The sequence below is a fragment of the Garra rufa genome, chromosome 10, assembly GCF_049309525.1.
Source record: "Garra rufa chromosome 10, GarRuf1.0, whole genome shotgun sequence".
Lineage (NCBI taxonomy): Eukaryota > Metazoa > Chordata > Actinopteri > Cypriniformes > Cyprinidae > Garra > Garra rufa.
In genome coordinates, this window is record NC_133370.1 from 8,871,273 (window position 1) to 8,887,474 (window position 16,202).

At 36.0% G+C, this 16,202-nt stretch overlaps 1 protein-coding gene across 1 annotated transcript in view; it reads right to left on the bottom strand.

Annotated features, from left to right (window-relative positions):
* Positions 1-112: 112 nt before the first annotated feature.
* LOC141343910 (semaphorin-6B-like) overlaps positions 113-16,202 on the bottom strand; it is a gene marked incomplete at its 5' end in the record, with an annotated part of 39,851 nt that continues 23,761 nt past the window's right edge. Inside the window, 4 exons of the mRNA XM_073848584.1 lie at positions 113-1,681; positions 6,185-6,243; positions 7,662-7,739; positions 12,005-12,145. Coding sequence (XP_073704685.1) covers positions 765-1,681; positions 6,185-6,243; positions 7,662-7,739; positions 12,005-12,145 — 1,195 coding nt within the window. The remainder of the gene's footprint in view (positions 1,682-6,184; positions 6,244-7,661; positions 7,740-12,004; positions 12,146-16,202) is intronic.

The following is a 16,202-nucleotide window of genomic DNA, read 5'->3' on the forward strand; positions in this document are numbered from 1 at the left end:
GATGTAAAAAAAAAAAAAAAAAAAAAAAGAGAGAGAAGCAATTCCGTAGTAAAAGTCTTTTTCCTTTCCACCAGTTGATCTCTCCAAAAAAGCTCCTGCAGCAATTACACTGCTGTAAATGTGGTGTACTGTACGCCAGTAATCGCAGCACTTTGTTTTGAGTTTGGTATTGACCAGAAGCACAACCACCGTTGACCACTAAGTCACTGCTTCAAGGAACTGTTGGGTTCTTGCTCATATTTAGAGTGAACAACTGTCCCAATTCCCAAATGAAAAGCAGTCGTTATATCAAACGTACAAATCTGCTGAAAGGGTAACCTGCTAAAGAAAGTCTAGGTCTGAACAGATTCACTGATAGATAGTCTTTAACATGGCTATGGTTCTTTCCTCCAATAAAGTTTGGTAAGTCGCACTCAAAGTCAGTCAGCAAGAATGAGAGCTACAGGGAAAAGCATCTCTGTCTACACATTTGTGTGATTCTGAGTGATAAATAGAGAGAATAAAGAGATGTTTCCAGCTGGAATGGCTGCTCTTCTCATAGTCAGTGAGGTGCATTTGGCTCGTCCTCGTTCAAGCAGTTCCAGACAAATGAGGAAAAGGATGACAAGCAGTTGAGAAGACTAAGAAAGACAGAGAGAGAGAGACACAGAGAGCTCCTGTGGTTGGCCAGGTTGCGCTCCGCAGTCCACATGAGGTTTCAACCACTCACGTTTCTACAATTTCTCACTCCTCGCATCCTTGTACACATCCTTGTTCTTCTCTATTCACTGGCCTGTCGGTGTCCGATCGCTTCCCCCTTTGCCGAGCAGGTGGCTGAAGTCCGCCAGGTCGATGATCCCCCGGGACCCGTGTAGCACGGAGCGCGTCAATCCTGCGGGATGTTGCGAGGCCGGGGTGTAATGGTGGCCTGTTGGAGGTATACCGTGACTGCTGAAGATGTAGCCTTCGTGGGTCCAGCGAAGAGGCTCTCCGCTGTACTCTATCTGGGTGCTGGGCGCTGAAACCACTCTCCGCCGGTCGGGGGAGTCTTGGGGAGTCATGGGGTAGTTGTATTCGCCTGCAGACTTGCGAAGAAGAGTGCCTGGGCGTATTCCCTGATCCCGGTACTTGGAGAGCGAGACATAGCGTTGACGGTCGATGCCGGTCTCGATGGCTTCCTCATGACGTCGCCCAGTTCCTTGCAGGAGTTTAGAACTGAGAAACAAGGTGGATGGTGGAGGTGGACACTGGGTACCCACGGAGCTCAAAAAAGTTTGGCTTTGGTCCCAACTGGATCCGGAATCGGACAGGCGCAGCCCGCGTTTCTGCTGCAGGGGAGTTTGCTCGGGTGTGGGCAGCAGACCTGGATCCAAGTCGCCTGCTTTGACCCAACCATTTGGCATGACGAAGAGCGTCTCTCCCTGTGAGCGTGGCCGATCCGTGCCACTGTGCCGGGATACGCTCATCACAGAGCCGCTCCTGCTTTGCCCCATCATGCAACGTTCCTTCTCACTCTTCCGCTGGGTACTAGTCGAAGGAGTGTTGCTGTGCGAACGGTGGCGATGTTTTTGGCCCATGATCCAGCACACTGCCAGGCCTGAGAGTGCTGCCCCGGTGGAGAATGCAGAGACTGCAGCGACCACCAACAGATTCAATGTAACAAGACTTTCAGGCTCATCCATAAAACTCTCGCGTAGCAGACCTGCGAGAAAGAGAGCAAAATATGTTACAATCCAAAAACAGCAAGATGTTTTAAAGAACTCAAACACTGCAACTATTGACACAATTATGTCCTCAGGAGGACTAATCATTTTGAAATTGACACTTGAATGACTTACAAAAGCATCAAAGAAGCTCCTCATGACTTATGAAGCGGTGTCCAATGGATCTATTGAGTTTCTGTACATTACAGCCCCAGAAATCGATCAGAAAACAGGAGACTGTTGACTACAGTCTCTCCTAATTCAGCAAACTAGATATAGTGTGTGTTTCAGTAGACTAAGGCAGTGGCTTTCCAGAGATGGAATATGACTTTAGAAACATTCCTCTCAAAGGATTGGTTCACTTCCAAAATAAAAATTCCCTGATAATTTACTCACCCCCATGTCATCCAAGATGTTCATGTCTTTCTTTCTTCAGTCAAAAAGAAATTAAGTTTTTTTTTCTTTGAGGAAAACATTCCATGTTTTTTCTCTATATAGTGGACTTCAACGATGGCTAACGGGTTAAAGGTCCGAATTGCAGTTTCAATGCAGCTTTAAAGGGCTCTACACGATCCCAGGTAAGGAATAAGGGTCTTATCTAGTGAAACGTTTAGTTATTTTAGAAGAAAAATTTATACTTTTTAACCACAAATGCTCATCTTGGAGTAGCTTCACGCATTACAAAATCACACTGGTCATAAGTAAAAACTCCATTTAGTTTTATCTTCCAACTTCAAAATCATCCAACATCGATACCTTTTTTTTTTTGTAAAAGGAGTTTGACTTTCTTTGCATGTTAGCTTTGTAAACACTGGGTCAGAACTATGGGTCACTACAATTATGGTTAAAAGTTTATTTATTTTAGAAAATGACCAATCGTTTTGCTAGACAAGACCCGGCCTTATTCCTCTTCTGGAATTGTGTAGAGCCCTTTGAAGCTGCAATTTGGACCTTCAATGCATTGGCTCCCATTGAAGTCCACTATATGGAGAAAAATCCTGGAATGTTTTCCTCAAAAACCTTAATTTCTTTTCGACTGAAAAAAAGACATGAGCACAAATGACACTGGGGGTGAGTAAATTATTAGGAACTTTAAAAGTCATGCCTCAAGAATCGCGAACATGCAAACGGCGCTGTCAATCACTGACCATAAGCAACCTGTGCAACTGGGCTTTATACAGAAAATGTGAGCAGATATAAATCTAAATGGGTCTAAAGAGATCATTCTGCAAATTCAAAGAACACAGCAGTTTTTGGAGTCGATGACTCATGCTTTTCATACTCTGCTTTCTAATCGTTTTTCTTGGAATTGGCGTTTGTGTAATCCTGGCCTTTCTCTTTCTTTCTTTTAACAGCATTTCTTGTACTCTTTCTTCTGCTGTTCCCTGTGAGATGTCCTTGGTTTTAACCTCTATTTTCTCAGTCTACTCTATTATCTTCTCCTTTGGCTTTCTTCTCGCTGACTATCTCTCCTCTAGCCGTGCCGTTTATGTGTGGGCTGTTAGCCGTCTCAGAAATGAGAAGCTGTCAGACTCTGCGTCTACCCCAGTATCCAAACTAGTAAATGTCTTGACAGTAAGAGGACTTTTAAAAGAATAGTTCACCCAAATAGGAAAATTCTGTCATCATTTACTCACCCACATGTCAGTCCAAATGATTTTCCTTCTACTGTAGGCCGCAAAAGGAGACGAACGGTTTGGAATGACATGAAGGGGAGTAAATGATAATTTTTGGGTGAACTGTTCAATGTTTGGTAGCCGATTCTTTCATTTTATAAACGAAAAGATTTGCAGCCCTTCAAACAATACTATGATACTGCCATCGTGGTAGTGTCCAAAATATGGTATTACCACAAACAACTACATACACTCTTTGACAGAGCACATTTCTATTCCCCCACACACATAGACACAGGCATATACACATACATATATATATATATATATATATATATATATATATATATACACACATACCCCTATTTTCTGATCTCTTCTTCTGGTGCTCGTGCTCTCTCTCATTCTCATTCTGTTTTCTGCCATTAAAACTGTTCTAGGCTCAGCTGGGAATCACAGCTCTCATTGCATTTGTTCATTGTAACAGCAGGAGTCTGCGGCACACAACACACTCAACAACTGAACCCTTTCCTTAATATTTTGTTTCCTTTGAACATTCCTAAAGACTAAAATACTGCTACATGATTACTTGTAATGTGTGTATCCTCAGGAGTGTAGTAATAATTTCAAGTGAAAGAGGCAGAAACCTCCTGACCATTGAAAGTTTATTCTTATATCTTTGTCTTTTTGGTATTTGAAGCATATTTTAATAGTCTCAGTCTTTGACAAGATTTCATTTTAGGGTTAGTAAGTTTTTTTTTTAAGAAATACATACTTTTTTTCTTTATTTTTTTTTTAACAGTGATGCATTAAATTAATCAAAAGCAACATTTATGATGAATAATTAATTTAAAATGACAATAAATGCTGTTCTTTTTAACTTTATATTTACTACAAAATCCTAAAAAATGCATTACAGTTTTCACAAACAGTTTTGAACATTAACTGTTTTTTGATCACCAACTCTCCATATTAGTGTGATTTCTGAAGGATCATGTGACACTGAAGATTTGAGTAATGATGCAGGAAATTTGGCTTTGTGTCAGAGAAATAAATTACATTTAAAAACATATTCAAATAGAAACCAGTTATTTTAAACAGCAAACATATTTCACAATACTTCTAAAAACAAAGGTTCCAAAAGGGTGTTTTTGTAGTGATGCCATATAGAACAACCATTTTTGGTTTGGTTCATTTAGAAGATTATTTTTAAAATCTAAAGAACCTTTTTTAACTGTAAAGAACTTTTTCTGCATTTGAAAGGTTTCATGGATGTTCAAGGTTCTACATAGAAACATTGATGCCTTTATTTTTAAAAGTGTTCCTACCTTTTTACAGTTATTTTGATCAAATAAATACAGCCTTGGTAAACATAAGAGACTTCTTTCTAACAAAGAGAACTCATTGCGCTTGGCTGGATACCTCAAGTAATAAATACCTTAAAATGTCATCTAAAATAAACATTAACACAAACTATATGGCTATTTTTTATGAACTTGCCTGCTTCTGTCAAACTCCAGCAGCATCAAACAAAGTGATTTCAAACAAGCTCTGTTTTTTTTTTTTCTCTGTTCTGATCTTTTTTTGGCATTCAGTGTTTCACTCGTCTCAGGCTCTTTAAAATATGACCAGACTGCTGTGTGATGGATGGAGAGAGCGAGGACAGAAGAAGACAGGCGTTTGATGTAGACGAGAGAGACGGCTGACCGGCAGACTAGAGCTGTTTCAGCAGGATTGCTGAGTTTAATGAGCCTGTGACTCTGGTTCATATATCCCAAAACCAAATCATATTAGACCGGCCAGACGGCGGCCATTTTACAGACGCATTTCTATGGGCTCATTATATAATGAATGTGCCTAAATTTCTTTTCAAGGATCTCTTTAATTAGCTCCCATTTGCCTCTCGACATTGGGGTTAATTTTGTTCTCCATGTTAATTCCGTCCCTCCCTTTTCTCTGTCTGTGAAGACATCCTTCAGCCTCCAGCTTTATGTTGAATGTTAATTTAAAGCAAGTAAACACACTCTCACTGCATATGAGGACTTGTACACTTTTTTTTGATAATTCAGAATAGCTTTGACTTATTCCTGCTGCAAAGATTGATTTTGGTGGGTAAGGTGGTTAAGGTAAACTATAGCAATTTCCATTAATAAATACATATCCAAACAAGACACCCATATTGTGCTTCTGCTCTCCATTTTTATCCTGAAACTATCACACAGAAACAGATTCCTTGAAAGTAGAAACTTACTAAGCCATTGAACTTCATTCTATTTAATTCTGTGCTCTCTCGCTCCTTTGTGACTCAGCTGAATCTATACGGCTGCAGTGATATACTGTATAACCTCTTCTGTCTGAATCTCCGTTGCAGTCTGTTATGTTCAAGAGCTCTTAAAAATGAGACTTGAGAACCTCACTGCTGCTAGACATTCTGCTAAATCTGAACTTTTGGAACAAATTTGAGCATTCTGAGCCATGAAAACTGGAGAGATTGACAGAGAGTGTTTCACATGCTGCCAGTTTCGCAAAATGCCATTACGAGCGGAAAGCGAATCTAAGCTTCTGATTGTTTGGAAATATAAACCATCCTTTGTCTTTTTAACAATGTAAACACTGTCCACGTACTGTACTTTAAAGTCAATTAATTTCGAAAAAGAAAAGACTCAAGGCTCTGTTTCCCTCTCATTATCTTCCTCCATCTCTCCCAACGCGACCTGCGACTTTCTCGTGACTTTGACTGCTTAAGCAAAACTTTCCAACCAGACTAGACCGGATCTTTTCTGTATTGTTGAAGAGCTGCTAGAGAATTCTCTCGAGGAAGGAGGCACGCGCTGAAGGTACACCGGGAAGCTAAAGGTCACTTCCTGAACAGGTTCACAAACTCACCGTCGCAGTCTCCAAGATGTGAGGTGTTTCCATATTCAACGTCCTGCACGAAAGGTAATCTGCAAAACAGGAGAAAATCGGATTTGAACATAAACAGCAAATTCAGTGATTAGATACATGACACATTTTTTGCAAGTAAGTGAATACTTACAAATGCAAACTCAAATTCATGCGTCATTGCATTTAAAAATGTGTCTGAACACAACTCGGTTTTTCTTTTTCAGGTCAATGACTGTCATGGCAGGCAAAAATTTTACTAAGCAAAGCTACCTGAATATTAATGCATCTGGAGTATATATTTTCATATCAAACTACTTTTTTTTAGGAATATGCAAATATGCAAACATGTAGAACTACTAAAACATTCCCAGCTAATATGTTCCAAGAACATATTAAAAAGAAAGCTTTAAAAGGTTCTTCACAGTGATGCCATAAAAGAACCATTTTTGGTTCCTCAAAGAACCATTCAGTCAAAGTTTCTTTAAAGAACCATCTCTTTCTTAGCTTTTTATAATCTGAAGAACCTTCTTTCACCACAAAGAAACTTTTGTGAAACAGAAAGGTTTTTCAGATGTTAAAGGTTCTTTATAGAACCATTTAGACAAAAAAAAGGTTCTATGGCATCGTGAAGCACCTTTATTTTTAAGACTGTATCCCTTTAAGTTCAAAAAACGATGTTGAAATCTCAAAACATTCAAAATGTCTAGTTTTTTAAATGTTTAAACCCTTTTTTCTCAGTTAACATTCCATACTATCAGTTTCCAATCTTAATGGATATGTTAGTTTTGTGATAACATTTTAAAAACATGTATAAAGACAAGATAACTCTGAATAAAGATTCTGTTAACATTACTGGAAGAACATTTGTTCAAAACTTCAATAGAACCTTGTCAGAAAGCTTTAAAAGGTTTCTTTAACCTTGTCAGAATGTAGCCAAATTTCTGGAAACTTTCCTTGTTATTTCGGTTAACGCAGCAACACTGGCTCAACCAATGGCACGAGTTTGAGGGCGGGACTATATGTTTAACCGACCAATGGCAGAGGAGCAGAATGTTTAGGAAACCTGTGTAAAAAGATTTCCATCTGCTGACAGTAGTGGTGCAGATATTGCACTTCAAAAGTAGCACGGGTATATTTATAGCAATAGCCAACAATACTTAATGTTCCATGAAGACATTTAGTAAATTTACTACCGTAAATATATCAAAACTTAATTTTTGATTAGTAATATGCATTGCTAAAAACTTAATGTGCACAACTTTAAAGGTGATTTCCTCAATATTTTGATTTTATTGCACCCTCAGATTTCAGATCTTCAAATACTTGTATCTCGGCCAAATATTGTCCTTTCCTAACACAATAGCTTATTTATTCAATTTTCAGATTATGTATAAATATCAAAAAAACTGACCCTTATGACTGGTTTTGTGGTCCAAGGTCACATTTGAGTAGAGTATGTTTCTGTTTTTTAACTAACCTGGTGCCTGGCCTCAGAAGTGAGCAGGTGCTTCCTCTGGTCCATCCGCAGTATGGATCTCTGGACGCAATGCAGTTTCTACACAGACACACACACACACACACACACACACACACACACACACACACACACACACACACACACACACACACACACACACACACACACACACAGAATGGTTGTCAATGTTATTACAGAGGACAATACCGACCGCCTCTATAATGAATACAGGAAACAAAACTGAAGAACAGAAATCATGATATATAGAGATTTACAGAGACTGAAACAGAGAGAGAGAGACAGACATGAGTCAGACATTCAGCTGCAGTTTCATATTTTCTCATATCTGTCTCTCCAGCACTTCAAGGTCACTTCTATACGGCAGAACATGCATATTATATATATATACACATACAATTTTCATTTTTCATACACTACCAGTCTTGGACAGTAAGATTTATTATGTTATATTTTAAAGAAGTCTCTTCAGCTCACCAAGCCTGCAATTATTTGATCCAAAGTACAGCAAAAACAGTACGATTTTGAAATATTTGTACTATTTAAAATAACTGTTTTCTATTTGAATTTATTTTAAACTGTAATTTATTCCTGCGATTTCAAAGCATCATTACTTCAGTCACATGATGCTTCAGATGCTTCTAATATTCTGATTTCCTGCTCAAAAAAACATTTATTATTATGTTGAAAACAGTTGAGTAGATTTTGTCAGGTTTCTTAGATGAAGAAGAACAGCATTTATCTGAAACAGAAATCTTTTGTAACACTATAAATGTCTTTATCATCACTTTTGAGCAATTTAAAGCATCCTTGCTAAATAAAAAAAAAAATTATACTAACTTGAAGCTTTTGAATAGTATAGTGTATAATGTTAAAAAAGCTTTTCATTTTAGATAAATGCTGATCTTTGGATCTTTCTATTCATCAAGGAATCCTGAGAAAATCTACTGAACTGTTTTAAATATTGATAGTAATAATAATAAAAGTGTTTCTTGAAATCAACACATTAGAATAATTTCTGAAGGATCGTGTGACACTAAAGACTGGAGTAATGATGTTGAAAATGTAGCTTTGATCACAGGAATAAATTACATTTTAAAATATATTCAAATAGAAAGCAGTTATTTTAAATAGTAGTATATTTCACAATATACAGCTTTTGCTATAGCAGAAGAGACTTTAAAAACATTAATCTTACTGTCCAAAACCTTTTGACTGGTAGTGTAGTAATGCCAAAATAATACATACAATAAAATAAAGTAAATTAAACTGAATAACAAAATAAAAATAAATATTCTACCTAAATTGTGACCCTGGACCACAAAACCAGTCATAAGGTAAAATGATATATAAGATATATACATAATATGAAAGCTCAATAAATAAGCTTTCTATTGATATATGGTTTGTTAGGATAGGGCAATATTTGTTCGAGATACATCTATTTGAAAATCTGGAATCTGAGGGTGCAAAAAAATCTAAATACTGAGAAAATCACCTTTAAATTTGTCCAAATTAAGCACTTAACAATGCATATTACTAATCAAAAATTACATTTAGATAGGTTTACAGTAGGAATTTTACAAAAAATCTTCATGGAACATGATCTTTACTTAATATCCTAATGATTTTTGACATAAAAGAAAAATCAATCATTTTGACCCATACAATGTATTTTTGTTCTATTGCTACAAATATACCCCAGCAACTTAAGACTGGTTTTGTGGTCCAGGGTCACAATTGGGCACATATTCAAATTGAAATACAATGCTTTTACTGCATATAAAATAAATAAAAGAAGCTAGATTTACATTCTAAACAGCAATGAATGCAATTAACTTATTAATTATTTTTAATATTTACTTTATTTAAGCCGTATACATTATTATAAATTCACAATTATGATTTGCCATTTAAATTGATACTATTTAACTAGGGCCGGGACTTTAACGCGTTAATTTAGATTAATTAATTACACAAAAATAACGCGTTAATTTTTTTTAACGCATTTTAATCGCACTTAATTTTGCACCGCGGAACGTTTCTCACTGGATGAGTTTCAGCGGCGGACCGATTATACTGGAGCACCAACTAGCGTTCAGACAAAGGAATGCGCATATCACCGCAGCACATCGAGCCTCAAGTATCACCTCAATGCTTTTACAGGAGGTCTACCTACCTATAGGGTACCTGAATTTCTGAAATGAAGGCTAGTATATTTCTAAATATCCAAGTGTTTCCCCTACCATTATCTTAGGGGGGCACGTTTACAATGTCTCCTCCAAGAAAACACGGACTGGATCGCGGACTCCATTCATAAAAAACGAATTTACTATAGCGCGGAATGCCACGTAAATTCGTCGATTTTTGGATTGATAAATCAAAAGTTGGTCTGTCACTTAATTCAAATCGCGATATGGACTAGTGTCTGTGAAAACTGAAATGCAAAAAGACCGTTTTAATATGAATCCTGCATGTACGGTTTGCCTCTGTATGTTAGAATGGCAGAGACGCGTTTTTTTACACTGCACGCGTGATGCTCCCGTTAATTTTTGGCATTTTCATCTCAAATGAACAGATAGACTCAATCTCCAAAGCTACTGTCAGTGTCACTTTTACCGTTTCATTTGAGAAAACTAGCATCATATCATACTTTACACAGAAACTTCACGGAAACCTGTCAAAATAAAAGTACGGTTTAACATGAAACAGAACAATATTCCTATTTAAATAATTGACAAAAAAAACTATTTATATGATAAAAAATAAATATAACAACAAGATTAACCACTTAATTGTAGAAAAAAATACTATGATTATTATTATTTATTGATTTTAACAGCAAACCTCTGTTTGTTTGCCAAAAATTAAAAAGGTTTATTTTTCATTTGATTAAAAATAAATAAATGTTTATGCTTTCATTTGATTATGAGAAAAATTAAAACACAAGAATTAAAAAAAAAAAAAAAAAAAAAAATAGCAAAAGATTGTAAAGCCCTATTGTTCAAAATGTTAAAATAGAGAGTTTTGGATTTATTTTTTCACTGAAATAAATGTTTTCGTTATGGCAAACACTGTATCCTATTGCTACAGTTAATGGCAATATTGCACTGGTCTGTTGGACTTGGTTGAACAAAAATAAACAATATTTTGTTGCTTCAGTTTATGTATTCAGTCATTATTCAATGGTATACTAAAAATCCATATGAAAAAACTTACTTCTCACTGTTCTCAGGTCAAATATTTATATGCGATTAAAATGCGATTAATTTCGATTAATTAATTACAAAGCCTCTAATTAATTAGATTAATTTTTTTAATCGAGTCCCGGCCCTATATTTAACACAATGTATTTACATTTAGTACTGTATTCTTTGTCTAGCATCTATTTATGAGAGCTTGTGCATGGAGGAAAAAAGCAATTTTAAAGTTCAAATATCACAACAAAATACCATTTCAGTCTTCAAAATGACACATTCCTACCCTAAACGGCCACCGGCACAAGGCCATGGGAACCAGATGAGTCCTCCCCAATTTGACTTTGTTGCAATATGGAACTCTTGCATTATTATTGACATTTTATTTTATTATTTTAATACTGTAAGGTTGCTTTGACACAACTTGTATTGTAAAAAGCGCTGTATAAATAATCTTGAAAAATCTTGACATGTGACTCAGTGTGTAACTTATAAAATCACTGGAGCATGTTTTATAAGAAAATACTATTTTGTTAGTCTTTCCAGCTCAGTTTCATATTAAATTCAATGTGTTACTTGCTGTTTATTTGTCATTTTTTTTGTGAAATCGACTAGCTATTTCAATTTTTTTCAAATTTCTGAGTAAACCAACAGATTTTTTTTCAGTGTACCACCCATGGCAATGTGGGCTGCTGGTGCAAGAGTCATTTGAGCGGCACATGGTGCTGCAGACGAACAAAGTGGATTGGAAAGACTTGAATTGGTGCAGATGGTACGACTGCGCTGTACCGCATCCCGCAAGACGCAAGAGAACGTCAGCAGACTCAATCAAAGCCTCTACCATTAATCACGGCTGAATTACACCAGAGTTTTACTGCTTCACAGGAAGAGACCGTTCCAAATGTGCCGTACGGGAGACGGGCCAAAAGGAGTGAGTGTGTGTGTGTGTGTCTGAAGGAAATTGTAAAAGCTGGGTCACAGTAATTTCAAAGCCGCTGATGAAGCAGTGTGCGTTTGGGTGGCACAATTTACTTTAAGATGGAAAATGAGAATGTGTGTGAATGAGATTGTGTTTAATCAGTGTACACTGCAAGGGATGTGTGTGTGTGTGTGTGTGTGTGTTCTTACTTCATGCATCTGGAGTGCAGTTGGCAGCGTGCGACAGGCACTCTCACCACGCAGGAGTGGAAGGCCAGCAGGAGTGTGTGACTGGGTTTGTCCAGGGTGAGAGAGAGAGGCTGCCTCGCCTGCACAGAGTCATCGCCGCACCTACACACACACAGACACAGATTGAAGTCATCAATACAACCCCTCGTGCACTTTTACAACTAAACATTTCCTAGAACACGGATACACATACTCATTAAAACCCAACTTTACATCAACGTCTCCATGAGTCATGAACACATTAACGTACAGTGTGACCACCCGCACTCAGCAGCGGGGCGGAGACATTATAACTCATTTCACATGCGGAGAGGTGAGCCAATCACTACACAGGTTATTTACATATAGAACTTACATACTGTGACCCTGGACCACAAAACCATTTATGCCAAAAATCACTAGGATATTTAGTAAAGATCATGTTCCATGAAGATATTTTGTAAATTTCCTACCGTAAATATATTAAAACGTAATTTTTGATATGCATTGCTAAGAGCTTCATTTAGACAACTTAATGTCCAAAGGTAATTTTCTCAATATTTAGATTTTTTGCATCCTCAGATTCTAGATTTTCAAATAGTTGGTCAAATACTGTTCTATCATAACAAACCATACATCAATGGAGAAATGGTCCACGTGTGTCATTTATTTATAGTCTTAAGGATACAGCAGCAAAAAGGGGTCAGAATTAAAAATGAATGAGCAAAGCATTTCCAAGAAAGGGAAAGAAGTAAATAATATAAAATAAAATAAAATAAAATACATTTCAAACATCCACTCAAACTAAAGAGGTGCATTACTGAAAATTCAGCCTTTTATACACTTAACTGTGATATTTTGATGAAAGAACATTAACAATTCTTATTTAAATCTTTAAAAGTGTATAAAGCTGTACTGTATATAATTAAGAACTATTTTGTATATAATTTTACTAGATTTTTACATAATACTTTTTTATTAATATTTACTTCAAACACAGTTGAGGTCAAAAGTTTATATACACCTTGCAGAATCTGCAAAATGTTAATTATTTTATCAAAATAAGAGGGAGCATACAAAATGCATGTTATTTTTTATTTAGTACTGACCTGAATAAGATGTTTCATATAAAAGACGTTTAGTCCACAAGAGAAAATAATAGTTGAATTTATAAAAAATAATCCTTATTCAAAAGTTTACATACACTTGATTCTTACTACTGTGTTGTTAACTGGATGATCCACAGCTGTGTTTTTTTTTATTGATAGTTGTTCATGACTCTTTTGATTTCATTTTCAGGTCTTTTAAATTCTTAGGTTTTTCAGCATTTTTGTGTAATTGAACCCTTTCCAACAATGACTGTATGATTTTGAGATCCATCTTTTTACACTGAGGATAACTGAGGGAATAATATGCAACTATTACAGAAGGTTCAATTGCTCACTGATACTTCTGAAGGAAAAATCATGCATTAAGAGCAATTTGAATTTGAAGATCAGGATAAATGTAATTTATTTTGTCTTCTGGGAAACATGTAAGTATATTCTGTAGCTTCTGAAGGGCAGTACTAAATGGAAAAGAAATTATATTTAGAAAAAAAAAAAGAAAAACGTACACATCTTCATTCTGTTCAAAATTTTTCACCCCCAGCTCTTAATGCATCGTGTTTCCTTCTGAAACATCAGTGAGCGTTTGAACTATCTGTAATAGTTGCATATGAGTCCCTCAGTTGTCCTCAGTGTTAAAAGATGGATCTCAAAATCATACAGTCATTATTGGAAAGGGTTCAAACACACAAAAATGCTGAAAAACCAGAGAATTTGTGGGACCTGAAAGATTTTTCTGAAGAGTGTTCAGGACAAACAAGGGACTCATAAACAACTGTCACTAAACAAAAAAAACACAGCTGTGGATCATTCAGGTAACAACACAGTATTAAGAATTAAGTGTATATAAACTTTTAAAAAGGGTCAATTTTATAAATTCCAACTATTATTTTCTCTTGTGAACTATATGTAAATGTCTTTTATGTTAAATATCTTACTCAGGTCAGTACTAAATGAAAAAAATGCATTTTGTATTGCATAATACAAATTTAAATTTTAAAATGTTTTTAAAATTAGTCTCTTATGCTCACCAAGGCTGCATTAATATTCTGGCAACAGTAATATTCTGAAATATTATTTCAATAATAAAAAAAAAAAACTGTTTTCTATTTGAATACACTTTAAAATGTAATTTATTCCTGTGATGGCTGCCAATTTTCAGCATCATTACTCCAGTCTTCAGTGTCACGATCTTTCAGAAATCATTCTAACATGCTGGTTTTCTGCTCAAGAAACATTATGTTTTGATTATTATCAGTTTTGATAATGTTTGATGATCAGAACAGCATTTATTTGAAACAGAATTTCTGTGTAACAATGTAAATGGCTTTACTGTGACTTTAAATTAATTGAATGTATCCTTGCTTAAAAAAAAAGTATAAGAGCGAACGAACTATACATTTGAATGGTAAATTTAGGAACAAAGACTTAATTTTTCCATAATGAAAATTCCACTTTCTGTCATTTAAACTTAATGTAAACAAATTTCTATGTGAAACTAGCAAATTCTTAAACTTAAAAATTTGTTCAACCTTGCTCTTGATCCAATTTACTCACTCTCTATTTCTCTCCAAAAACCTCTTTTCCTGTTTCTACTGTCTGTGACTATAAAAAAGTGGCAAACAGCCCAAAAAAATACACACTAAAAGAGATTCAGTCAGAGTTGGTCTGTTTCCAACACACATTAACTGTCGAGCTGCTAATAAGGCATTAAATTACTGCAACATCTCTGATTAAATTACAACACCGGCATCTCAGAGAAACTCACCAACAGTAGGTCTACAGATATCAGACATGTAATCTAAACACTGATAAATAGCTGGAAGACAAACGAGACGTATTACAGGAAGTTGTGTGTTTTGGATGTCATCCAGAGAACACCTGAGGCAAGACAGAAGGTCAAGCAGACACACTGATCTCTTTGTTTCAGGTGTGTGTGTGTGTGTGTGTGTGTGTGTGTGTGTTTCTTAGCGAGTGCTACGTCCTGCTGAGAACCTTATCTCAACGGCCACACAACTTGCCTTCATCTCCCAGCATGCATCTCTCTGAACCTTACTGTTCTTTCTCCAGACAGGTATTGCCTTTCATCTTCAAAACCCCAGCCATGTTTTCATCCGTCAGAGCGCCACACACACATACACACACACACACACACACACACACACACACACACACACACACACACACACACACACACACACACACGCACACACAGTAATCAGAAACCCTGTTGAATCATTTTGCCTCCTTTTGCTTTTGAGGACATTTTCAGAGACGCTGCATGTTTGTTTGTGGATAAAAAGCGTGGATTTATTTCTTCAATTGCATTTGATACTAAATATCCTTTACTCTTTGACAGCGCTAAAGTTTTTAATACAGGGCTAAACGTCAACAACAGTAAACAACTGCGGGGAACTGCTTGATAAAAAAAGGATTTTTGGAAATAAATTAAGTCTGGAAACAGATTAAAGGATGCTAAGGACCAAAACAACATGATCTCCGCTTCTGACTTTTCAAAGGTTTACTTTGTGCCTGAATCCTGCAACAAGCTGCCTTATCAGGAAGGCAGGAAGTCATCAAAGCATGTCTGAATCCAATGACTGCATAACATACTGTCTACTAAGATCCTTTCATCTTTTTGGAGGTAGCATAGATATATGTCTCTTGGGTGATTCTTGAGGCAACTGCGACTTTTTATCTCACAATTCTTTTTTTTCTCACAATTGCGAGTTTACATCTCGCAATTTTGACTTTTTCTTCTTCTTAGAATTGTGAAATATAAACTCACAATTGCAAGTTAAAAGTCAGAATTGCAAGATATAAACTCACAATTCTGAGAAATGAAGTTGGAATTCCAAGATATAGACATAAACTCAGGATATAAACTCGCAATTTACTTTTTTCCTAATTTTAACATGCAATTGTGAGTATATCAAGCAATTCTGAGAAAAATGATCAGAATTGCAAGATAAAAAGTCACATTACTTTTTTTTTGTTAAATGGCTGTCAACCCTGGAATTAAGACTTATATATGTATATACTTATATATGTACACTGTATGACTTAATATAACA